Below are 27225 nucleotides of genomic sequence, written 5' to 3' on the forward strand. Positions count from 1 at the left end.
AAATGGTCAATACGTAGTTGATGGGGCTTAGCACATTTTCACCTATTGTTTACTTTTTGTGCCACCCATGGCCTTTGGTTATAATAGGGAATTCACATTTTAGGAGTGGTGACTAAGTAAAGGATCTAGTTGATATCATCATCCTTGTAGTGTAGCTTTAGAGTGCGAGAGAAAAGAGGAGAGATAGAGAGAGAGTGCAACTACAATATATATTAGAGACCCATCTCCAAAGTTTTCATTGTTTCATCTCTCTCTCTCTCTCTCTCTCTCTCTCTCTCTCTCTCTCTCTCTCTATTTGCACTCCAACAAGTCCAAAGATATATATACATATACATAAAAGAAAAAATTTGTATATTGTGAGGAGATGTTGAGCCAAGCAAGAGTGGGATTATTATGGGAGGAGCTCTTGATCATCATGGGCCTACTTGGGGTGCAATGTGTCTTTGGGGTGTACATGGTGTTCTTGAACCAAATCCTCGCCCTCGGCGTCGACCCCTTGTTCATCATCGCCTTCGGGGGCCTCGCTTCTGCTGTCACCCTCCTCCCCCTCGCCGCCGTCTTCGAGAAGTATATACACATATATATACATATATACACATAAATATACATATATATATATATATATATACATGTCTTCTTCTTCTTCTTCTTGGTTTCTCTTGAGCATTGAGAGGTGATCATGTGTGTGTGGTGTGTTTGAGTTGATCATCACTATTTTCATGCATGTGCAGGAAGAAATGGCCTGCAAAGTTGAGCCCAACTCTGATGGCTAAGTTTGTGATGTTGGCTTTAGGAGGGTAAGAAAGCAACTTTTACTTTTACTTTGCTTTGCTCTTACTCTTTCAAANCTCTCAAAAAAAAAAAAAACATCTGCATTCACGATCCATACTATTAAATATTATTCAAATTATAATTAATTTAAAATTTAAATTTAAATTTTATTCGAATGTCGAAATAAATTATTCAAGAATAATTTATTCCATTTGAAAATTTTCTAGTATGATTATTTATAAAGAGTTTGATTTTTGAAGAATTTTTCTATTCATAATTTGATAGAATAATATATTTTTATCTACAAGATTATCTATCTTATTTTGAAAAAATAACTTGAAGACTGTATATGGTATTCCATTATAGTTATTTGACCATACTCCTTAACAATCGATTGTACAAATTTCTTAAATAAGTTAATAAGATATACCGAGTAAGATATTCACGCATTTCAAATAAGACCTCAAAAGATTTAATTGACCTCTAGAATTTTATAAATAGCAATGCTACCGATACATTCAAAAATGAGAAAAAACTCAAAATTTATTTTTTTGCAGTAGTCTTATCATTTTTTATTTTTTTAATGCTAAAAATTCAAGTAAGTTTGTGTAATTCTTGGACAGTAAATTTATATAAGATTTACACACATAAAACTCGGTGTATAAGTAGCATTTTTTTTTTTTTTCTGAAATAAAACAGGCATAGGAGTAGCAGCAAACAGAGACAACAAGCATTAAGTAGGGCTCGATCAACTCTAACAATTTGGTATAAAAGCTACAGTTAAGATCGGGAGATCCTACCAGTAAAACCAGTGACATGATCAGAACGAAAATACACAAAAAGCATCACCATCCATAGAAGATGACGAACAACAATCTATTTACAGCAGCAGCACTACTGAATGATGAACAGCCAATTTTGATGTCGATCCCAGATGGTTTCCTGAATTTTCAATCTGCCGAGATAACGTCATATCTTCAGATGGCAAAACAAGATTTACCAAATATTACGAATTTCGACGTTGAGGAGAAGATCAGTTTCGCGAACTGGACTGACGAACTGAGTCTGCACAAGTTCATTCACCAATCACTGTCATATTTGAAGTGTAGTAGTAAAGCAATTAGAATTCCTGTAACTTCATCTTTGCCTGCTAGAAAAGCCCACTTATCGACAAACTCGAAATTACGGAGGGATTAAGAGTAAGTGCCAATTTATCTGAACTCATACAACTTCGCCTTTACCGTTGTTCTCCGCGAAGACCTCCGTTAAACAGGGGTATCAAAGTATTAAGTTTTACAAACCACACGGTAGCAAAGTGTAAATCGCGTGACGGTAAAATGCCACCATGATTGCGATCATTTTACCGTCATGCGGTCGTCTACAACATGTAGAATTTTCGCTGCGCTATTGAATATTTACGTAATTTATATGCATAGCTCAATATCAAGGTTCGGCGAGGCTCTCGCGAGACTCAGCAACCTGTTCCTCGAGCCTAGTAGTGCTTCAGGAGAACTGCATTTGATCAGCACTTTCTGCAGCACGCCTTTCCAAGACTGCCGTGCAGAAATCCCTCGATGGTCACACTCTTCAAATCAAGGATTAAGTGCTCATCAGCACAGACCGTATCCACGGTGCTGTATCACGCCAACGAGATATAGGCATGATACAATTTCCGTACCGATTGCACGGTTCAAAATTCTCTATTCTTTAAATTAGTAAGTAATTTTTTCAATAAAATTTGAAAGATTTGATAAAATTTATAATAAACAATTAGAATATTTTGTTGCTAAAAAAAAAGTAGATATTTTATGTCACTATATGTCGGTACACATATAAACACGCATCGACATAACTCAGCACGCACTGTACCGTACCATGCCAGGGAAAAGATATGTTGCTTCCCTGCAAAGATATGTTGCTACCTCCAGATGCTTTAGATAGATCAAACCTTGATAAGAATTCATCTAAACTTTGTCTTGTAATACATCATCTGCGATGTAGAAGAAATCGGAATGGGTGGAATTAGTAAACCAGCTCGCCAGCATGAACGAGGGATTAGATATCAAATGTTCTGACAACATAACAGTACAGCACAGAGTTTCATTGTGGTGGTTTGTAATGTTCTACTCACTGAAATTTATTCTTTGTTAGGTTCGAATTTGTTGGATTACTGTTTCAGCAAATAAAACCTAAAAGGAAAAAGAAAGAAAACTGATGCGAGAATTGAACATATTCAACACTACCCTTCTCGTCTCAGCTCGTCATATTTTGGATGATATTTTGATGGACCCAAAATAAAAATTTAAATTAAATAAAATTAAAAATAATAATGTTAGGAGTAACATTGGAAAGAGTGAAAAGTGAGATGGGATATGGGAATTGGGAGGGAGGAAGACGAAACTTTTTTTTTTTTTCCTTAGTTGAAAATATGAATAAACTAGGATTCGAATTTAGAACCTCGGGTACCAACCACCAAGTCCTTTACCACTTGTGCTAGGAACAATTGGTTTTTTTTTTTTTTGGGGGGGGGGGGTAAACTTCGAATACTATTTCTGTGGTTTCGTACTTTCTCATTTTAGTATCATGTGATTTAAAATGTATCAATTTAGTACCCTATGATTTTTTTTTTTGTCAGCTTTTTTTTTTCATTAAATTAGTGACAAAATTAAAAGTAAAGGTATTAAAGTGAATATTCGATAAATCTAAATGGGTATCTGAATTTTTATGTATATAATTCAACGAAATGTTAACGAAAGAGCTAACAAAAATAAAAAAATAAAACTACATGGTACTAAATTAATACACTTCAAATCGTATGGTACTAAAGTAAGCAAGTACGATACCACAGAGATGGTATTTGAAGTTTACCTTTTTTTTATAAAAGAAAAATTAAGTTAAGCTAACATTGGCCCAGCTACTATCTTTTAAAACGAAGGAGATCTTCATCGTTCTAAGCCATTTTGGGCGTTTTTGGCATTTGGCCCATTCAAAATAATTATTTTTATAAATAGCTCTATCAAATTTATAATTATAATTTTGACTTTATTCCCGCCATATAGACGTCACATCAACGCCACACGAGCAGAGTTGTGGAATAAGTTGAACACGGTGAACCATTCACCTTATCTGAATACTGTAAATGATTCACAGTATTCAATAGTAGAAATAATATACTAAACACGGTGAACCAACGACGACAATATTATGAAAATGCTTGGACACGATGAATAATTCACTGTGTTTAGTGTATTATTTATACTATTGAACACGGTATATCATTCACCGTGTCTAAATATGGTAAATGGTTCACCTTATTCAACTTATTCAAGCCCCCCACACTCTATTCGCGTCGGACTGATGTGGTGCCTATATGGTGGGAATAAAGCTAAAATTGCAATTATAAATTTGGTGAGGCTATTTATGAAAATAATATTTTTGAGGGGAACAAATGCAAAAAAGCTTCATTTTAAATGATAAGACTTTCGAATTGATAATCAGAATCATTAAAGTTGATATAAAGTATTTTAGAAATTAAATCTTATAAATTTTAAAATTTATTTTTGTAGTGATCAAAATATCACAAAATTAATAATTTTTTACGGCCTATATGAGTGGTTTGTTTGTTAACGGTGGAGAAGTATTCAAACCACTTAACTTTTGGTAGGAAATTTGTTATACTATTTAGATAACGTCTGATAACACTGACTATGAATTGAAAAGTTTAATATCTATTTTTATAAGATTATTTGTTTTTTAATGTTTATTTTTTAACTCTTTGATGGACTTAATAATAATTTTTATAAAATTTAGTTTCTAAATTTTTTAAATATTTTAAATCATCTTTAATAGTTTCGATTATCGGTTCGAAAATTTATATCATCTAAAATGACTTAAGAGGACGAATGCCTCCGTTGTTTTAAAATGATAACAGCAAGATTCAAGCTATATATTATAAGAGTGAATGATAAGGAAAATGCTTTGCGTACCCATGAAGGATGTTCTTCTAGATAAATACTTTGGGTACTCTACTTAATTATGTGCCCTGCATAATAATAATATAATTAATGTGTTGGTTCCCTATGCATGTAAGGTTTGGGGTTAAGTATTTAATTATAGTATTTAAAATGTATTGAGGGTGTTTAGGATTTAAAAATTAGTGTTTAAGATTTAGTAATAATGTTGCCAAGTCATGAGTAATATTGTAAGCTACTTTTTAGGATACATATAACTGTACTTGCATTTTTAATATCTAACTAGTGTGGTGACTTGCGCATTATAACAGATAGATACTGTTAAAATAAAAATTTATAAAAAATAAAATATCAGTTTAGCATGACAAATTATATTACCATAGTGTGTATTATAGAGAAATATTTTAAAAAAAAAAAACTATAATGAAAGAATTTAATTGTTTCAATAAAACTATTCAATATTGTTCAAGAAAAGTCGCATACCAATATATCATGCAAATGGATGGTTAATATTATTTCTATAACATAATAATAAAATGAGTAAAAAAAAGGAAAAAAAAATAGACCCTACTCTTTTCCAAATTAAGAGGATAGGTATATATATAGAATTTAGCCATGAAAATTAATATATAGAATATATAAATTTTTTTCTTTTATTATGTAGTGATTATACTATATTATTTATATCCTAGCGAATTATTTTTTTTAAAATAACAATGCTGAAATAACTAGACTTAGAGCTAAATATATTTGATTGGAATTTGGAGACACCACTTCATTTATATAATTACCCTATTTTAGACTTTCTTTAGGATAATTATCCGCATACCCCTTAAAACTTCGAAAATATCTCATTTACGTTTATTTTATTTCTTTTCAATATACCACTCATATGTTTCTCCGTTATTTCAAAATATCTCTACAGTTACCGTCCGTTAAGTTAACTTAGATTAAACGTAAGTTAAATATCTACTAAAGTTTTTTAAAAAATTAAAATATATTTTTTGCTCTTAACTTAATGCAAACAAAAATGTTGGTGATAGTAAAAAAATATATTTGAAAAGATCAAAAATCAAAATATTTTTTTTGCTCCTAACTTAAGAGCAAATAATAAAAGTTGGTGATGGTAGAATAATATATTTGAAGAGGTAAAATAGTAATTTCATATAGATAATAACTATTGCTAACATATCATGAACATGATTTAACTGTAAGAATATTTTTGAAATATATTGGTAGTCTTCTATGATAGATAAATTAGAAAGTCGAAAACTTTTTGGAGGTATTTGGATTGGGTACAAAAGGAGGGATAAGGGGGTTATCCGCTCTCTTGCACCCAAACACCTTTTCATTGGGTGGGAACAACTTGTTCCCACCCCTGGATATATGAAGAGAGAGAGAGATAGACTTTTTATTTTAAAATTAAATTTAAATTTTTAAAATTTATAATCTTAAAATTTAAATTTATAATTTAAAATTATAAATTTTAAAGTTTAAATTTTAAATTTGATATTTTTAAATTTTAAATTTTAAATTTGATATTTTTAGTTTTTAAATTTTAAATTTAATATTTTATATCTTTGAAATTTAAATTTGGTCTTAAATTTAAAATTTGATATTTAAAATTAAAATTTTAAAAATTAAAATTTTAATTTTTAATTTGAATTTAAAAGTTAACATTTTTAATTTAAAATTATAAGTTTAAAATTTAAAAATTCAAATTCAATTATAAGGATAATACTATTATTTTCTATTTATAACTACCAACTATTCATCTTATTCTCAATAAACATCCAAACACAATTTTTCTAATTCCAGCTTATACTTACATTTTCATCCAAACAAAAAATACTCTTGTTCTTACAAAAATTCATATTTATATCTATCCTCGGTATAATTAGTTTCTACTAATTTTCGAACCAAACGAAGCCTTTAGGAATATGTAAGTAATTATTATTTTTTTTATTTAAAGTGCATAATTACAGAGATCTATTTCTCTGCCTTACTTGGGTGCATGCGTGTGTGGGTTGGGTCCGTTGTGGCAATGTAGGGTGCTTTGGGTTTGGGCTCAGGGGCCTTAAAAAAAAAAAAAAAAAAAACCTAATAATACGATTTAAAATTTTAAAACAAAAATTAGTAAACTGATAGTATTAAAATCACAGTGAAAATGTGATAAATGATAAGTTTGGTGCACCATAAAATTAGAAACTAATATGATTAAAAGTAAAAGGCCCAAAAAAAAAAAAAGAAAAAAGAAAAGGAATATCTTCGCTGCGTATTTTAGCATATCCCCGTCGAGAAAAGAAGCCCTTTTTTCCTTCCCCGTTTTTCGATCGTCATCCCCTTTTGTTTTCGCAGCCACAAAGCGCCCGCTCGAAACCCTAGCCCTTTCAGATCCCGAACCTAGGGCACGGCCATGTCCAAACCCTGGGGCGGAGTCGGCGCCTGGGCCCTCGAGGCCGAGCGCGCGGAGGCCGAGGAGCGGGAGGCCGAGGAGGCCGAGGCCGCGGCCGCGGCTGCCGCGCCGCCGGAGCACTTCCCCAGCCTGAAGGAGGCTGCCGCCTCCGCCGGCGGGGGCAAGTCGAAGAAGAAGAAGGCGACCTCGATCTCCCTCTCCGAGTTCGCCACCGGGACCTACGTCGGCCCCGGCGGCGGCGGCCGCCGCCACCCCTCGTCGTCGTCGTCCCTCGTCGAGCCGAAGGGCCTCACCCCCGACGAGATGCTCCGCCTCCCCACCGGCCCCCGCGAGCGCTCCGCCGACGAGCTCGAGCACTCGCGCCTCGGCGGCGGGTTCCGATCCTACGGCGCCGGCGGCTCCCGCGGCGGGTTCCCAGGCCGGAGATCCGACGATGGCGACGGGTACGCCGGAAGGAGGCCCTACGGCGGGGGATTCGACGAGGATCAGCACCGCGGCCCCCCGTCTAGGGCTTCCGATCCCGATCAGCCGTCGCGGGCGGACGAGGTCGACAACTGGGCCGCCAACAAGAAGTCGTTCGCGCCCTCGCCGATGGATTCGGGCCGCCAAGATCGGTACAGCTCGCTGGGCGGCGGCGGCGCCGCGTCGCGGGCCGACGAGGTGGACGACTGGTCCCGCGGAAAGAAGCCCCTTCCCTCGCGCTACCCCGCCTTCGGATCCGGGTTCAGGGACACCACCGGCCCCTCCGACTCCGACCGATGGGCGCGCGGAGGAGTTGAGGGGCCAGGGGACCGCGAAAGGCCGAGGCTTGTTTTGGACCCGCCCAAGAGGGAGGTCGGAGGGGTCGCCTCGGAGCCGGCTAGGAATCGGCCGAGCCCGTTCGGCGCCGCGAGGCCGCGGGAGGAGATTTTGGCGGAGAAAGGATTGGATTGGAGGAAGATGGAGACGGATTTTGATCTTAAGAAGACGAGCAGGCCCACCAGTTCCCAATCCAGCAGGCCTTCTAGCGCTCAGTCCAGCAGGCCCGGGAGCCCCGGATCGCAAGGTTTGGCCACGGCCGGCGAGGGCGCACCTAGGGCACGGCCGAAGGTGAACCCTTTTGGGGATGCGAAGCCCCGAGAGCTTGTGTTAGAGGAGAAAGGCAAAGACTGGAAGAAGATTGACCTTGACCTGGAGCATCGCGGGGTTGACAGGTTCGGAGCAATCTTTCTTGTCTCAATTCCTTCTTTTAATTTGATAAAGGTTCGCTATGTTATCTTCCTGTTACTTGGTATTGCAATGTTCTGTTGTTCTCTCTGCGTTCTGTGCAGTTATCTTTACATTAATAACCAAAATAAGCATCCAAATTGGTTTTCTCTGATTATAGTTTTCGATGGTTGGATTCGAATGATTCTTTCTCTTGCTGCTTTAGCTGTCAATTTGCATCCTAGGAACTTGAATTATGTTTTCTTGTTTTTGGGCCTCTACCTCTACTAGGATCAACATAGTTCTTTGATTGAAATGTCAATTGGGAACAGTTTTCTTTTAGGCCCTGTACAAAGATAACTCAGCCGGTACAGTTTTCTTGTTTTTGGGCCTCTACCTCTACTAGGATCAACATAGTTCAATGATAACTCAGCCGGTACAAAGATGTTCTTTTGTGATTGGAAGTTAAGAGTTTAATTTTTGCACCTTGAAAAATCTTGGCATCCGTGATTTGGTTGGATAGTATAGATATATTGTATTATGGAAAAATGACTTGGAAAGCAGAATATTGTATTTATTCCAGACATTTGATTACACTCCTTATTTATCACATACTACGTACTTCTTGAGTAAACCAAAAGGATATACCGAATACAATATTCATGCATCTAAACAGGGCATTATTCTTTCATCAATGGTCGTACTTCTGTAATGTTAAGGAGATTCATTATCTTGCCGTTCCTCATTTGTATGTTATACTGTTTGCAGTTTGTACATGAATTTTCTTACAGTATTCATCTATGTGGAGTAATTTGAACAAGAGGGCATGTTGAGGAAATTTAATAACGATTTCTCATTGTCTGATTTTACATATTTCCTTTTTTTCTTGCCTATTAGCTTCTCTCCTCCATGTTCTTACTAGCGTCTCATCTATTTTTCTTCATTATATTCCAGCATCATTTGCTTCTTTCTGTCCTTCAGGTAGCCAAGCCATAAGACTTCAAACCTGATCCTTTCTTTTGCTGATATTGTTAAACCTGAACATGTCATTTCTTAAACTGTAGAAGCTGCCAAGCACGGACTATATGTCACACCCATTGATCCCATATGTTGATAGAGAAACTGCTTCTCTCTCTCCTGCATCATTGTTTGAAAAGTTGTAATATTTACGGTTCCAGTCCTTGAATGTTAAGTATAAGTATATGGATAAAACATATTTTGGCCACATGTTTTGTAACATTTAATTGTGTTCAGCATGATTTAATGATTAATTAGTTAAAACATTTTGTATTCCTAATTTTAAATCTGTAACTAATAGTTTTATCTTGATTATTCACTCTTCCCACAAATATTTGTTTGGTAGCGAATTAAAATTTTAGTATGATAGTTGTTTTGCTACAAAATTTTCAATAAACTTAACTAGGTCCTTCCAAGTTATGTATTTTTTTCTCTTGCTGCCGATTCCTGCATGCCTTTCATTTTTTTAATTTATTATGCATATGCATTTATTTGTTTTATTACATGGACAGCATATGCTTCGCACATGCACCTGTTTACTGCATAACTACTTTGTGGCACCTTTGTCGCTTGGAAAGCATTTTGCCCTTTAGAAAAAGGCTTTTGGGATCTTTTCCCTTTTTTATGTATTGGCAAAAATATAATTTAATTCTTCTGCTTGCCTATTTTACCTTGTTGATAGTTAGGTTGCTCACTTATCTATATACAACTTATTATGTTTACATTCTTGCTGATGCTCTTAATATTTTGCTTCTTAGCCTTCAATTTTTCTTGAATTTCTATTAATTGGTGTAGTTTGTTAGATTAATTGCTCAATCTATCTGTTGTCTAATTTCATCTATAGGCATAAGATGTACCCTCTGATGTCCTATGAAGCTTTTGTTTGTAAGTTCTTAGAGCCCGTTAGAATTATTAATTGTTGGAAAACATACCTAGGAAGATTCATTTATCGAAATGACCCATTTGGCCAAATGAGAACTAACTCAGCATTTGTTTAGACGTTTTTAACCTCAGTGAAGGCCCCAAGAATAAGGGATTTGGAGTTATTATAAAACCTCCTTACACCAACTCAAATAGTATTTCTTTGAAGCTCTGATGTGGTGCATAAGGCTAGAATTGAGCAATTTTAATAAAACTTTATTGAGTAAATATGCGTGCATGTGATGCATGTTAATTAAGACAACTAATTCTTATTGAACAAGTAAAAGCATGCGTTGTTATGTTGCATACCTTTGTCACAGACTACAGAGGTAGATTGACATTCTCTAGAGACATTAGAGAACTCAACATAAAACATGGAAAGCATAGTGAGTAGGACACCACTTGATGGCATATAACATAGAAAAGTTGATAATGTAGGATGAAACATAGGGACCCTCAGTGAAAATATGAAAGCAGCAATTCTGCTATCCATCGACTCGGAGCCAAATGGGGACGGCAATTCCATCCCCCGGCGTTACAGATCATTTTGAGAATTTTTTTTTAATATAGTTTGTTTAGAAAAAGTTAATCAATTGAATATCATGTTAACACTTTTTTAAATTCCTTGGTGCACTTTTAGCTCCATTTTATGTTGGACAGTGAGTGAACAGCATAAAAGGAGCCGTGGATTTTCGTCAACTATTGATGGCTATTAAATTAAAAGATTTTGCTTACTTGCTTTGGACTTTAAACATGTGCATAATGAAAGCTTCTGCTTGAGTCGCGTATTAGTTTAGGTATGTTGCTGGTGCTTTCATTAGGAAGACCCTGAATGTAAGATTTGCCATCTGGTTGGCAAGATTGCTGATATAAGGAACTTGGTTGGTAAATGGTGAATAAGACCATCCTTATATTGATATATGGAAATTTCCAAGAGTACTGATATGAGGAACTTGGTTGGTAAATAGTAAGAAGACCGTCCTTATATTGATGTACTATGATGTACATTTGCATCTACAGAAGTCCTTTCTTTATGGAGGTCCTGGTAGGTTGGCCCCAACGGCAGACGTAATTCTGGCAGGAGGCTCTAGTTATGGTTATGTCCCCATATACTATCTTCATTATTCTCTCTCTCTCTCTCTCTCTCTCCCTGTCTCTCTCTCTCTCACTCTCTCGGATGTAATTTCTGGTCAGCAGGCTCAAGATACGGTTATGTTCCCATATGCTAACAGTGCCTTTATAATATCCTCTCTCTCTCTCTCTCTCTCTCTCTCACACACACACACACACACGCCCCAGTGGAAATTGTGGTAGTTCTCCTTCATTTCTAGCCACCACCTATCCTCTTGAGAAGTTTTGATTTGTGATCCTTTCTGCTATTATTTGTGTGCCTTTTAAAGCCTTAAAGCCTTATCATTTGTAATTACCCTCAACCTCTGATTGATTCTATTGACCGTTTATCATCTTCTCCGTCTTGCTTTTCTTGGACAGAGATGTTTGATACTCTCGCAGCCTAACCTAGCTTTGGCAGCTATTCCAATATTGATTCAGCCATATTGACATTCAGTGGTTATTGAAAATTTCAGTTAGATTATTATTATTTTTTTCCTTTTCAATAAAATGTCGGAAGCCATTACGTGTGTTGTTATTGTAGAAGAAAATGATAGGCTATGAATCTAGAGTCAGCTGAATGTGTTAGTCCTCTCCTAAGAAAACATTTAACCCCACAAACTGAGATTCTACTTGTGAAACCGGATAGTTTTCAATGTCATAGTCCTCTCCTGATCAATTGTGTCCGGATCATACTTTTAATACAAAAGGATATTTGTAAAAAGTATGTAGCTTATTTGAACTATGACTCATTTTGAAGCAGCTACCTAATCTTTTAAGATTTTGATTTTACTACCCAACATTATAATTCATTTGATTTCAACTATTTGACAGCTCTTTTGTTATAAAATTTGTACGCACCACTTGTTCTAATTGAGTTGTGCTTCCATAAATTATATGAGATGCTGTAAATAACTTTAGTAAGATAAATGACATACTCAAATTTTATGCTGAAAAAGTCATTAAATGATTCAAATCAAATGAATAAGTAGGAAAATCAAAATTTGAAAGATTAGGTAGTTGTTTTAAAATTTGTCATAGTTTAGATAAGCTTTATACATTTTTTACCAAGGATATTTGCTTGTAGTTATGTGATTGAAATAAGCACAATAACTATACATACAGTTCAGATACTTCTTTTATACATATTTTGACAGTAGATTGTAGTTCGTTTGTGATTCATCGGCCTGGAGATAAGTCAAATTGAAGAGATCTTTATCTTTCACTTGAGTAAAGTTGGTAAAAGTAATGACCTTAAAAAGTTTTATATTATTTATTTTCTTTTAGGAGGCTAAAATTTGAAACCTAATTTTGTATTGGTATTGGAATTTTAGGTTCCTTTTTTCTCTCTCATCTCTTTCTTCATATTTTATTGGTTTGGACATTCTGAAAGAATTGCTTCCTATGAATAATAAAGTGGAGATTCTTTTATGATACGAAGTTACTCAAATTTTCTAAAATGCATGTTGTGTGTTGCTTTTGGTAGATGTAAGCAGCTGTCTTAATCCTGACTTACTATTACCCTTACTCTCCTGTGCAATCATTTTGTAGATCAAGTATGGCAAGTTATTACAAAGAGCACCTTAATTCAAATAAGAAAACTTCAGATCCACTATTCGAGTGTAACGCTAGTTATAAAATCATCGCGTGCTTCATTTTTGTCACCAATATCTTCCCTTTCCTGTTCCCTCCTATCCAAATTTGCATGTTATAATGTGGAATTGATTTTTCAGACCTGAGACAACTGAAGAAAAGATTCTGAAAGAGGAGATCAGTAATCTGAAGGAGGCACTAAAAGCAACTGAGGTGAACACGAATAACGAATCTGTACAAGTTTCTGCTGAAGAAGTGACCAATCTGCGTGAGAAGATACTTATAAAGGAGAAGGACCTGGAGTTGTTGATACAGCAATTGGACGACAAGGTCCGATTTGGACAGAGAGGGACCACTGACAATCGGCCTGGCTCCGGAGCTGGTAGGGTCGCTGCATTTTCACAAGCTGTTTTGTCAGAAGATTCGCGGAGTACAGAGAGCATAGAAAGACCACGTTCTCGTGGTGGCATGGGCGAAACGTTGCCGAAGACGGTGGATGACAAATGGGGTTTCCAGGGAATTAGAGATAGGAGCTCCTTTGGTAGCAGAAACCAGGGCAGGTACAAAAATTCTAGTGTCCTTCCATTTTTCTCTTGTTTTTTCCCCCTGAAATTTCACGTGAAACTTCTCTTTCATAGATAGGCAGTTAGGTTGCTATATTAAACAATATGTGAATCAGTAGGTATTTTCTAACCAAGTTTTCTCCTCTATCTGAGAACGGTAAAGTTGTGAATGATATTACCTAATTTGTCTTTCTTCCGAATGTTTAATAATATGACAGTGTTGAAGAAATTCCAAAATCCAAGTATCATAGGAAGCATTATAGTTGGGCTTCATTTACACTCTTACATGGAATTTATTTCAATTTGCCGTCATGAGTATATTATACCTTTCTATTTTAAAGCTAACCATTCAACTATTAATCTCTGCTTTTATCTAATTGTGCAACATGCGTACATAATTTTGTGGTGGCCATATTGTGAATTATACATGTTACAGCTAAATGATTTTTAAGCCTTGTCAAAAAAGAAACTTATATTTGTTGGTTCTTTAGAAGTAATATAATAAAGTATTTAGTTCCGCTTGCTATTGGAAATTTCTCTTTGGACGGACAAACTCCAATTTGTTAGCAAGATTTCAGTTCAAGTTCTAACTTTAGTTACGCCGGTTCCAAACAGTTGCCTTTGTTTCTTTTTTTTTATGCTGCAGTTAACTGTTGGTTCTTTTCTTTTCTCTCCAATATGTTTTTCAGGTCAAGGTCCAGGGAGAGGTGGTGAAAGCTACCAGTGTGAATCCTTTTTGTTGTTTTGCTGCTCTTTTGAAACCGGAGACAGAAAAATAAACTGTTATTTCTGATTTTCAACCTTTTGTCGTCTCATTATTTCTTTTTTTTTGCTTTTGGAGGGGAGCGAGAATCTGGATTTTCAGAGATTACTTGTTGCTGTCTAATTATTATTGCTACCTTGATGTGGCGTATTTGAATCCGTTTTTCCATGTCGAGGCCAAGCCGAAACCTTTGACTCACTAATTACACTGCTTTATGAAGCAATGCCTTCTTGGTATTATTGTTGGTACTGCAACCATTTTTTCCGGCATCCATAGAAAGAATTTATTCTACAGTGAACGCAACTTTTATCTCATTATTTATCGAATGCATGGATTTCTACTGCTGCGTTCATGAAGCCTCTGGCTTCTAATGCTCCAATTTGCGTTTTAAGTGTTCTTTTCATTGCGATCTATTGTGAATTGCAATTATGCTGCTATTGATGTCTCTTTGTTGGTTGGTGTGGCATGTTTAAGTGATATTGAGCTTTAGTAGTTTACTGAATGTGGAGACACCAAGGATATGTTGGAACATATGAATATTTTGTTCCACATATAATCTTTTTGGCTTGCCTAAGAAATGTCGAATCTGGCCCTTTCGGAGTTTCAGCATTGTAATTAAAAATGTTTTGAAATGTCAAATCTAGCCCTTTCGGAGTTTCAGCATTGTAATTAAAAATGTTTTGTTTAGTGGCGGACGGTTGGAAGTTGCACTGATGGATCTTACGCGTTCAAAAAGTGTGTATAAGATTTAGAAGAATTATCTGAATCTTCAGAATAAAATTTTTTTTTTTTTGAGAAAGATCTTCAGAATAAAATTGACACCTCATTTTTGGATGTTAAGCAACGTTCTGGTTGTTCTAACGGCCGTTTTTTTTTTTTTCTTTTCTTTTTGTTCCTTGTAAGGCTTAACATTCCGAAAGCCCTCAATATTTTTTTTTCCTCAAATGTGAAATTTTAAGATTGCATCACGCAATTCAATCATAATGTATTCCTGAGTTAGGGATTGTTTGTTAAACTTAATCTGTGCTCTAAACTCTATATAGCCCAAAGGAATTGGAAGTTCCCTACTCTTGGAAATGCATGTATCAATCGAGTTTTACGTAGGTCCCGATGTGGGACCTATTTTTTTCGTTTTTTTTTTTTTTTTTTTGTTCTCCCTCTCAATAAGTGTGCACTTTCAAGCACTGACAGAACTCCCACCACAATGTCTGAGTTCTGGAAACTCATCAGTTGCATAGGGTAGGCTTCAATTGTACCAAACAACTCTTTTAGTAGTCATATTCCCTATATAATAATAACATGGATCAGAAGAGGTTTGCCATTCGCATAGTTGATACTTCTCTAGATTATTATTAATAAGGGATATTTACTGGGCTAGCTCTTTCCCATCTGGGACATTCACTGTTTACTAGCCTGTCGCTTTGGTGCAAAAATTACGAAGCGAAGGCAGCAAAGGAAGTGTGGATGAACCAAGTAGCGAAAGCGAAGATCTGAAGATCTTGCCCCTTTCTATAGACGATGATATTCTCAATGCATAGTGAGCGTAGACAAGAAAAATTGATCGGAGTGATGATCTACACTCGATATGTTTTCAATCTCAAACTAACTAATCGATAGCGCAAGAAGATAAATGTGCGGACAAAGTCATTCCAAAAGTTAAATTTTAGGCAAATATCAAAGCTCAAAGATAATGCATTATTTGGCACGCATGATCTAACTATTGACTTTACTTGTTGGTTGATCTGCCGATCTTTGTTGTAATCTTGTAGTTTAAATGTAATCCATAGTTGGTTGCTGGGGAGGTTGGATAGATCAAGCTCAGACCAGGTAAGTAAGAGAATGTCATATTTAACTAACCTTCAGAGATTTCTTCATTGGAGAAGAATCAGAAGATGCAATGAAATTTATTAATACTATTTCGAATTTCTAGTAACAAGGAGTAATAATCTATTGTAAAAACAACACAAGACGATTGGAGTAAAAGATCCGTTATAACATTTTTTAAAGATGAAGCACGGAAATTTGTCTTATTTTGAAAGAATTGAAGAGCCAATATTGAATACAAACGAAGATTAGATTGCTCCTTACAATAGCAGGGCAACATCCGCGTTTGTCATTTCCGGTGCATCAAAACCTCCCAAAAAATCTGACAAAGAATTGAAAGGAGCGACTGAGGTTTCCAAATCAAATCTCCGAGGCTGCGTTTGGTTGGAGGGATATCCCAGAACAAGGCGGGATATCCCTCCAAACATAATGCTTTTTGGAACAACCGGGTTGTTCCCGGAACAACCCGTTAAGCCGGGAATAACCCGTTAAGCTTGTTCTCCCTAAAAGGGAGAACAAGCTGGAACAAAAATTTTGGCCCTTTTTTGTTTTCTGGCCTTTTAATTGTTTATACTTTATTTTAATTAATTTCAAATAAATTAAATGAATGCTCAAATTTAATAAATAAATATATTAGTATAAGTATTATTTTTATGATAATATATTTATACTTAAATTTTATTATATAATATAAATTAATTAAATTTGATATATATTTTATTTTATTAAGTTTTATCATTTATATATTAATATTTAATTATTTTATTTTATATTAATTATTATATACATAAAATTATTTTTTCATATATTATATATATATTTTAACTTGTATTGAAATTTATACTTAAATTTTTATGATAATATATTTATACTTAAATTTTATTATATAATATAAATTAATTAAATTTGATATATTTTTTATTTTATTAAACTCTATCATTTATACTTTAATATTTAATTATATATATTTTTTTTATTTGTATTAAAATTTATACTAGTTATTAATTAAAATATAGGGATATTGTTAGTATTATACTTTATTCATTAATATATTATGAATAAATTATATAAAATAAATTATTACATAAAATAAATTATTATATATAATAAAATAAAATATATTATTTTAAATTAGATTCTTACATAAAATATTATATTATAAATTACTATATGAAATAATTTTATAAATAATTTTATATAAAATATACTAATATAAATTAATTATTTTATTTTTAAAAATATATTTAGACGTTGTTCTAGACTTTTTATCCAAACGCTATTAAGGATATCCTCTAGAATATCCTCGAATGCATCCAAACATAAATTTACAATTGTTCTATCTTGTACCGAAATATTCCTTGTTCTCGGGAACAATAAAAGTTGTTCTCCAAAATTTAGTTCTCTAACCAAACGCAGCCCGAGAGTCCGAGAACGCCGACCACAGCCGCCGCCGCGATCGCTCCGCTCGCCAGCCCAACCAAGAAGCTCCTCCACGCTCCATCCTCCGCCGTACCCTGCGGCGGCGGCGCCGTGGGCAGCGGCGGCGCGCTCGGCTCGGTCGCTACGAACTCGGCCGCTCCGCGCACCGGCTCCGCCGAGCGATCATCGGGGGCGGCGCCGAGGGGCCACAGGACGCGCACGGCGACGCGGACGACGCAGGCGCCGCCGCGGCGGCGGCGGTGGAGGGGGAGGGGGAGGGGGAGAGCGAGGGCGTCGGCGGCGAGCAGGGGGAGGGAGGAGAGGGGGAGGGAGGCGGAGGCGAGGACGAGGGAGGGGCGGAAGGGGAGGCGGCGGGGGGAGAGGATCTGGACGGTGAGGGAGGAGCTAGGGTTTCGGAGGAGGTGGGAGGAGAGGGGGAGGTGGAGAAGAGTTGCGGGGGGGTCTAGGGTTAGGGTTAGGGTTAGGGTTTTGGGGGAGCGCTTATCGACCCACGCGACGAGCTTAAGCTTGCTTTTCAGGGTGTCGGGGTAGAGGACGGTGAGTTCGAGAGTGGCCTCCGCTGCCTCCTCCGACATTTGTGTCTACTTCAACGGCGAATCGCTGAGTCTGCGGCGTTTCGGGTTGTTTGACCGGAAAATAACTCGCCGGGTCAAATCGAATCGCATTATGGGTTTGGATTTGAGTTTGAGTTTGGTCACGCCGAAATTTGGGGCCGACTCGTGTCGGTCAGTCTACTAGACCAACCGAACGTGAGCTAGCCGGACTCTACAGAACTAGGCTAATATACTATTAATAGCACCAAGTCATTGGTGCTATCAAATTTTTGACCATTGGATTAAAAAATATGCGATTAGGATGATGTGAGCTCCCTAGGGTTGAATGGGTGGTTGATTGAATAGTATAATCTAACGGATGAAAATGATTAAAAGGGTAGATCTAACAGCGAAAAATTTGGTAGCACCAAGTGCTTCGTGCTATTAATAACATAGTAGCCGGACTCTATATATATATATATATATATATATAAAATTGAGCTTCTATGATTTTAAAAGTATCTAGTTATTAGTGCTTGTAAATTTTTTGTCATTGAATTAAGAGATATACGGTTAAAATGATGTGGGCCCTTTAGGATTGAGTGGGAGGTTGGTTGAATAGTATAATTGAAAATGATCAAACGCGTATATCTAACGGTAAAAAATTTACAAACACTAAATGCTTAGTACTTTTACAAGCACCATAGCCAAACTCTCTCTCTCATATATATAGAGGCAATTGTTTATATATCCCTGAAAAGTTTCCGACTTTCCGATTTACCCATCTTAGAAGGCTAATATTGAAAATACCCTTTCTATGTTTCAACCTATTTCTAATATACCTCTAGAGTTAAAATAGGTTAATTAACTCTATTATCTTTGTAAAATTACTATTTTGCCCTTTCAAATATACCATTCCACCATCACTAACTTTCTTTTTTGCCCTTAAAGTCAGGGGCACAAAAAGTATTTTGACTTTCGATTTTTTCCAATATACCCTTTACCGTCACCAACATTTCTTATTTGCCCTTAAATGAAGGACAAAATTGACATTTTATTTTTTTTTTTAACTCTGGAAGATATTTAACTCATGTTTAATCCAAGTTAACTTAACAGGATATAACTGCGGGAGTATTTTACAAAAACGGTGAAATATATGAGGAATATTTTAGAAAGAAAAAAAAAGAATAAATCGAATATTTTCAAACGTATGAGGGGTTGGGTATATAGGTAATTATCACACGCGCGCGCGCGCGCACACACACACACACACACACACACACACATATATATATATATATATATATATATATATATATATATATATATATATATGCATGCTACTATACTATCAATAGTACCAAGCCCTTGGTACTATTGAGTTTTCGGCCGTTGGATGAAAGGATGTGCAGTTATGATGATAGTGGTCTCCGGTTGAACTGATAGTGGTCCCCTAGGGTTTAGTGGGTGGTTGGTTTAATAGTATAATCTAACGGATGGAAATGATCAAAAGGTAGATCTAACGATAGAAAACTCAATAGTATCAAAGGCTTGGTACTATCGATAGTATAATAGCCGGACTCTATATGGCTATATATATATATATATAGGCCTTGTACTCATAAATTTTTAACTGTTGATTGATGGGATGTATGGTTAGAATGATCGTGATCCCCACTTAGAATGATAGTGGTCCCCTAGAATTGAGTGGGCAGTTGGTTGAATAGTATGATCTAGCGGATGGAAATGATCAATGAAATAAATCTAAGAACCGAAAACTTATGAGTATACTCATAAAAGTATAGTAGCCGAACTATATATATATATATATATATATATATATGGCGAACTAATCTCAACTCGTAGTCGGCTCGTTTATTAAAACAACAACAACGATGACATAATTATAGTATGGTAAAATTATTGTGCGGTGTAATTTCAGCAACTGTATTTGCAAACTGGAGAGAAAAGAAAGAAGAAAGGTGTGTTCGTGGTAACTATAGCGGGCGATGCAGAATGAGAAAGAAAGAAAGAATGAATGAATGAGAAAGAAAGAAAGAAAGAAAGAAAGAAAGGAAAGAATACAACTTAATACAGAGAGACGATTGTTTAATATATCCAATCATTCTTGGTGTTTTTTTTTTTTAAACAAAAAATCCGACATTTTTTATCCCACCCACAAGCAACAAGTTTCTACATATCCAGGGTGTCCCAATCAAACTATAAATGAGTCCATATTGGGTGTTTGTGGTCAATGTGTTTGTTAATATCTTTTTTTCTATACTATTTTTATTCCCTCCAGTTGCATTCCATGATTCCAATCTTAGATACAGCAATCTAGTAACTGCCCTTATTTTAATAAGGGTACTTTTCATTTTGTGCCCCTATGATGTGCCCTATTTGTCATTTGCCATTTTGTGATGATTAAAAAAATACATCTAGTGTTTGTTTAGATTGAGGGTCATCTAATGTTATTAGTTAACATATAATTAGGGCGATACCGTCACTAACATACTTATTGGATTAAAAGGATCAGCATCCTGTATTGTGGCGGAATGTCAGGTTGGATCGAGTCACGTTCGAAATAACGTCAAATCAAGTAAGGCGGAGTCATGTTGGAAATAACGTAAGGTTGATTAAGTCGAGTCACAATCGAGATTCATAGGCACTGTGTATCTGTATGTTTTAAGTAAATTGATTACGTGTTTCTAATAGTTCGAATTTTGAAATTAATGATCAGCACCAGCGATCCGACAATACTATGACATACTCAACGTGGTATTACGTACAAAAATCAATAAATTTTTTTTTACTGTAATTATTTTTGTTGCATATAATGCAATCTCTGTGCATTTCAAACGGAGCCTTAATACTTCAATACCTTACATACAAATTGTTTCGCGCCATAAATGCGCTAAGTTGAAAATTTTCCATTAACATTACGGGCTTGTTTGGTTTAAGGGTGGAATTGGAATGGATAATGGAATGAGAATGAATTGAAATGGTAATTGAAATGGCCCACTCCCCCAAGACGCTTGGTTTATTTGTGGATTGGGAATTGGAATGAGTTATTCACATTTCATTGTTTGGTTCGTATAAACTAAAAAAATTGTAGGATACTATAATACTAATTTTACTCTCAAATATAAATTTATATTATTTAAAATTTATGAAAAATATAATACCATTCTCTAATAAGTTTTTCAAAAAAATATCAAATTTATTTTTAAAAACTTTTATTGATGTGAGTTAGGGATAGGGTTTTGAGAGAGGATAGATTTTTTTTTTTTTTTTTGATGAGAAAGGGGTGAAGAGAAGGAGGGTGAGATGGTCACATGGGCTTCAAAAACTTAGTGGGCTTCCAGAATGAAATCTCAATCCGGGCTAGAAGACTGGAATCAAGTTGAAGGCTAATGGGTCATTCCATTCCAGCCCGGAATAGAAATCTCAAACCGATTTATGCGAACCAAACAAAATTAACCGGATTTGATCAAATCGATTTCCATTTCATACCCAAAATGGATGAACCAAACAAGCCCTACCATTTCTCTTAATATTTTAAGCACAATAATGGAGCCATGGCAAAAAAATCTCAATTTAATTATGTAGAAATAGAGGTGGTTTTTTGAAAAAAATAAAAAATCCAGCTCGGCCACGTGGGATCTCGGTAGTGGGTGGAATCCAACTGCAAGACTCTTGTCCGGTAATTGCGGAAATATAATAAACTAATTAACAAAATATATAAAATATCAGGGACTCATTTGAGAATAATCCGGGTCAAGCCAGCTACATGCCTGGGCCCCAGTTGACTCCTCTTAAATATGCAAACGGATCCGGGTTGGTTGAGCTCCCGCCCTGATTCGCCCCGACGGGGGCAGTAAATGAAAGAAAATAAACGGATTCGGGACAGAAAACGGGATAAATTTTATGATCCGAGACGGATTCGGAGCAAGAAACGGGAGAAATTTTGATCCATCCTGAATCCGCCCCACTATTATCTGCCCGAATCTGCCCGGAAAATCATTTATATTTTAAAAAAATATTCTTAAAAAATAATGTATTTACAAAAAAAAGTTCAAAATACAAATAAGTTAGTACTCTCATTTCTAATGTATTTGAAACTTTTTGAATTTTGTTTTGAATTGTGATTGATATTTTTTTATTTTTATAATTAATATTGTTAAATTATATATATAATATTATTAAAAATTATTAATTTATAATTTATAAAATATTAATAATATTATTATTTTATGAAAAATATTAGTTGGCGGGGCGGATTCAGGGTGCCGGCGGGAGGCAGGTTACGAGGTGGGGCGGATTATGGGATGTATTTTTTAACCCGTCACGGATTCGAGGCGGGAGGCGGGACGGGATTTTGCTAGTCGGGGCGGAAGGCGGGATGAAATTTTGCTAGTCGGGGCGGAAGGCGGGACGGAACCCCTGCCCTCAGATCCGCCCCGTTTGCATCCCTACTCTTAAAGGAAATTGTTTTAGCATCTTGTCCCCAAATAAAGATTCATTCTCAATACAGTATTTTACTTTTAATAGACACTCAAACAGGAAAAAAAAAAACTTTTAAATCAGTAATTCGAAGGACGTAATGTACTCTTTGTCCAAAGCTTATAAGATGAAATGGAACACGAAACACTTATAAAACTGTAACAAACAGATCCACCCCCAATAATAACTCGTTGGGTCCAAACCAACTCAAATCACAAACAAACATATTAAAAAATTCTAGAGGTGATTCCTACAGATTCAAGAGTTGACTCCGACCAAATTGATTGATGTAGCATTTTGCCATGTACTCTCACATTCGTTGGGATAGTACTTTGTCCCGCATAATAGTTAGGCTTCATTTAGGATTGCGGGAGATTGCGTTACGTGCAGTGAGAAAGTACGTTAGAAAAATGCGGGAAGATTGTGTTACGTGCGATGAGAAAGTACGTTAGAAAAATACCCTGTTTGTTTCCGTACGTAATATTGTGTTCCGCATATTGCGATGAGTCGGTTACGATATATTTTTTGCAACCCCATCAAAGAACGCAAAAGCATATCCCTATATGCTTTTTTTTCAACTCCATTTTATCTAATAGTGTTAGATAGATCTCAATACCAAATTAAGCCTTAGTTCTCACACTTTCGGCTGGTATACGATTTGATACCAATTATAACGATTCGATCCGCTAGTAATAATAACTCGTTGGGTCCAAACCACCGACCCAAAATACTTAAGTTCAGTTATTATTATTAACGTGTAAGGTCTAAATATATACTAATTAGAATTATTTTTTCATCAAATATGAAATTATTAGGACGTTACAGGAACAGTGTACATTAAACAAATAAAACAAAACTAAACAGCAGCACATGACGATGGAAAAATTATAGTGTAGAGTGGCACAATTCAATACCACAAATTCCATATAAGATAATAATCCTATGTCATCTAGCGCCAATACTTATCAACAATTTCAAAATCAATTAAGTTTATCTTGTTCTTTTTTTATATTGTGCTTTTCTACATAATATCCAAACTAAAAAAACTTTTTTTTTTTCTCTGAATGATATAATAATTAGTACTTTTGTAGTCAATTACTCATATTTTTTTCAACATTATTCTTATTGATAATAATTATATTAAATTATATTATTTTATATGAAGCTAATTAACAAACTGACAAAGAGCACATGCAACCATGGAAATTAAAGAAGGGTTTCCTTTCCATTGGATTCCCATGCTGGGGGTTTCCAACACCTTTTGCTGGCATCTTACTCACTTTCTCACAAGCTCAAAGCTGCTTATCATTTCTTTTTAATAATTATACGATCAGAGTTGAGAATAGAAAGAAAAAAAGAAACAAAAAATTAAGAGAGAGAGAGAGAGAGAGGGGATAAAATTATTCTCTACACCTGATCTATCTGTATATCTCATGCACCGCATTTCGCCGATTCAATTTCATCATTCAATACCACTAAACCAGCTTTAAGTCTTGCGTCGGAACCGACCGTCCAAAGGGCTTGGTGGTTGGTACCCGAGACCAAAGTTTGAATTCTAATTGATTCACATTTCCGGCTAAGTTTATTTCTAAATGAAATAAACGAAGCGGATAGTGTGCTACCTATTTTTCAAAAAAAAAAAGAAGAGTAGTTAGAAAAAATCTTTTTAATAACAAAAATCTTATACATGAATACCGATCGACAATCTAACTAACAAATTATAATCTTACACACGAATACATACGCAAAGAAATTCTTATGACATCTTTCTAGCGTGAAGTTACTACGGTTACGAAAAAAGGCTTTTTTAAGTAAATGAATATATGAATGCGGTGCATGAGATACACCAAGAGAGGTTATGTGTGTGTGTGTGTGTGTGTGTGTGTGTGTGTTGTGTGGTGGATTTGGATAAAGGGAAGATATGTGGAAAGGAGAAACAAGCATGTTGGTGTGAATCCTATCTGGCACACATTTCCGTGATGTACCTTCTTTTCGAAGACCAGCTGTGTATCTAACTTCCATTTTTTTTTTTTTTTTGGAAAAAATTTTAAAAATCATTTCTATGATTCCCTATTTCTCACTTTAATACTTTATGATTTAAAATGCGTATCAATTTCATTCTTTATAATTTTTTTTATTTTTTATTATTCCATACATTAATTTTTTTCATTAAGTTAGTGACAAAACAAAACTAAAGAAGACAAAAGTAAATGTTTGATAAACTATAGATAGAGTATCTGCAATTTTTTATATATAATTTAACGAAAAGTTAACGGAAGTCGTGACGAAAAGAAAAAATGAAATCACAGAGCATTAAATTGATATATTTTAAACCACAGAATGCTAAAATGAGAAAGTGTAAAATCACAGAAATAATATTTAAAATTTATTTACCATATACTTCCCCCAACCCATGTGCTTGCCCCATCTATCTCTCTCTCTCTCTCTCTCTCTCTCTCTCTCTCTCTCTCGACACTTCACCACCACCACCTCCCCTTTCTCAAACAAAGCAGCTCATTCAGCTAGATCCAAATATATGCATTACAATCTTTGTATTATAATAATTTTTTTTAGAAAAAACTTAAGAAGGGAGATCCTTACAATAACATTGTAACCAAGGCAAATGGAAATTAAATCTATGTAAAAATGTATTGAACCTCTCTCAACTATATATATATATATATATGGCATGTTTTTAGTTAACCAGCTACCTCTTACTTTCTTAATTTTTTTTTATTACAAACTTTCTAATTGATTAAGTTTGAAATTTCGTCAGATAAAATAAATTTAATTATTAATTAGCTATCAGATGATGATTATTTTGATTTCATTTACTAAAAAGTGATCAAACAAACCACTAATTATTAATTAAGAAAGTGTCAACATGCTCACCGCCTAAAATGTACAGCAAATTAATTAATCAAAACAACACTTTTCAAATTCTCATTTTGGTGTCAAATTAAACTTCTTACAGCAAATCAAATGGTGCGTGTTCATGCATGCATCATTCCAAAATTAATCCAAAAGCCAAATTAATTACTCGATCCCTATATGGCTCCTCCATCGATCCTCATGCATGCATATCCCATCCATGATCATCAATCCAACTTCCAAGCGTAGAGAAACAAGCAGTACCCTGAACACCCCTCCACACCTGCAGCAGCAGCAGCAGCAGCAGCAGCAGCAGCACTACTGCTAATGCTACTACTCTTCTTCTTCTCCGTCGGGCTCGGCGACGACGACAGCAGCGACGACAGCGTGGCGGACGAAGAGGACGACGTGCTCGAACACGCCATCATCGGAGTCGGCTTGAATATGAACAGCGCGTGCCGCAACCCCGGGCTGAAGAGCCAGTTGTGCACGTCCCAGTACACCTCCACCTTCGCCTTGCTCACGGTTATGCTCTGGTTCCCCCGGAATTTCCACTGCAGGTGCTTCACGGTGATCGTCTCCTCCCCGTCGATGGAGATCGCCATCTCCGAATCGAAGCTACTGCCGCCGCTCTTGCACTCGATCGTGATCTCGTGGGATCTTCCCTTCTCGTGGAATTTGGAGCGCGTCGAGAAGGTCTTTCGCCCGAAGATGTGTTCTTTTCTGGAGACCAATGCGGCTTCGATCGGGGCCGGCTGGCGGCCGGACTTTCGGTAGGCTTCTTTCCGGAGGTCTCCGAGGAGCAGCGCCAGATCGCCGTCCGCCGCCACCGCGACGTAGTAGCTCGACTTCGGCTCCGGCTCCCCGCAGAATTTCGCGCTCCGGAGGTCCCAAAACACTTCGACGGCCGTCCCGCCGGCGAGGAAGCGCTTCGAGCCGTGCCTGCGCCAGAACTGCCACGGCCGCAGCTCGACTTTGCAGTCGATTGGCGCGGAATTGGCGGCATCGGCATCGGCATCGGCAGCAGCAGCAGCAGAATCGGGTGCTCCGACGGCGACGGAGAAGCCGTGGCCGAGGAGGTCCCGGCACCAGGTGATGGTGATCGGCCTGCAGCGGCCGCCGATCTTGGTGCGGTACACCGACGCCACGACGCTGCGGCCCGGCTTGGCGGCCGTGGCGATCGCGGCGGGATCGACGTCGTCGGCGAAATGATGCCTGTTGTTGTGATCATGACCACCATCACTGGGGAAGAAGCAGGAAGGGATGATAGGAAAGGGGTCTTGCATGGTAATTAATTGATATGAAAAAAAAAAAAAGAAAAGAAAAAAGAGTTGAGTTTGTGTAGAGAGAGAATGCAATTGGAAGGGGATAGGGGGAATAATGAGAGAGAGAGATATAATAGAGATATAGAGATATAGAGAGAGAGAGAGAGAGTGTGTGTGTGTGTGTGGTGTGGTCACTCCTCATCATCAACAATTTATTTAATAATAAAAAAAATGATTTAATAGTTGAGAGGAGTTGGAGAGGGAGCCCAATCATTTCGGGGTGAATTAAGCTGGGGACAGAGGAGATGCATTGATAGTGAAAATTCATTTTCCTAGTGTGGGTGGGGACGAAGTCATATGAACAGTTTCTCTATCCTAACATGTTACTTTAAATAATTCTTTAAATATCAAAAAAAAATAATTTACATGGTTTTTAGAAAAGATTTTTTTCTAAAATAATTATAATTTTAATCTTGATA

General features: G+C 36.2%; 3 protein-coding genes across 3 annotated transcripts; 2 read left to right on the plus strand and 1 right to left on the minus strand.

Annotated features, from left to right (window-relative positions):
* LOC109723419 (WAT1-related protein At4g16620-like) lies at window positions 109-838 on the plus strand. The gene is made up of 2 exons (XM_020251776.1): window positions 109-567; window positions 732-838. Exons 1-2 carry the CDS (start codon window positions 365-367, stop codon window positions 799-801), a joined length of 273 nt encoding a protein of 90 aa, XP_020107365.1. The 5' UTR covers window positions 109-364; the 3' UTR covers window positions 802-838.
* On the plus strand, window positions 7037-14564 carry LOC109722977 (eukaryotic translation initiation factor 4B1-like). The gene is made up of 3 exons (XM_020251151.1): window positions 7037-8351; window positions 13125-13544; window positions 14237-14564. Exons 1-3 carry the CDS (start codon window positions 7159-7161, stop codon window positions 14259-14261), a joined length of 1638 nt encoding a protein of 545 aa, XP_020106740.1. The 5' UTR covers window positions 7037-7158; the 3' UTR covers window positions 14262-14564.
* Window positions 25709-26767, minus strand: LOC109723360. Its single transcript, XM_020251697.1, has one exon. The coding sequence runs from the start codon at window positions 26765-26767 to the stop codon at window positions 25709-25711; it is 1059 nt and encodes a 352-aa protein (XP_020107286.1).

This window comes from Ananas comosus, linkage group 17, assembly GCF_001540865.1.
Source record: "Ananas comosus cultivar F153 linkage group 17, ASM154086v1, whole genome shotgun sequence".
Lineage (NCBI taxonomy): Eukaryota > Viridiplantae > Streptophyta > Magnoliopsida > Poales > Bromeliaceae > Ananas > Ananas comosus.

Excerpts from the sequence above, each read along its gene's own strand:
- LOC109723419 (XM_020251776.1), top strand. The coding sequence starts at position 365 with ATGTTGAGCCAAGCAAGAGTGGGATTATTATGGGAGGAGCTCTTGATC. Across the intron at positions 568-731 it reads CTCGCCGCCGTCTTCGAGAA|GAAGAAATGGCCTGCAAAGT; the intron begins GTATATACACAT and ends ATGCATGTGCAG.
- LOC109722977 (XM_020251151.1), top strand. The coding sequence starts at position 7,159 with ATGTCCAAACCCTGGGGCGGAGTCGGCGCCTGGGCCCTCGAGGCCGAG. Across the intron at positions 8,352-13,124 it reads GAGCATCGCGGGGTTGACAG|ACCTGAGACAACTGAAGAAA; the intron begins GTTCGGAGCAAT and ends TTGATTTTTCAG. Across the intron at positions 13,545-14,236 it reads GGTAGCAGAAACCAGGGCAG|GTCAAGGTCCAGGGAGAGGT; the intron begins GTACAAAAATTC and ends TATGTTTTTCAG.
- LOC109723360 (XM_020251697.1), bottom strand. The coding sequence starts at position 26,767 with ATGCAAGACCCCTTTCCTATCATCCCTTCCTGCTTCTTCCCCAGTGAT.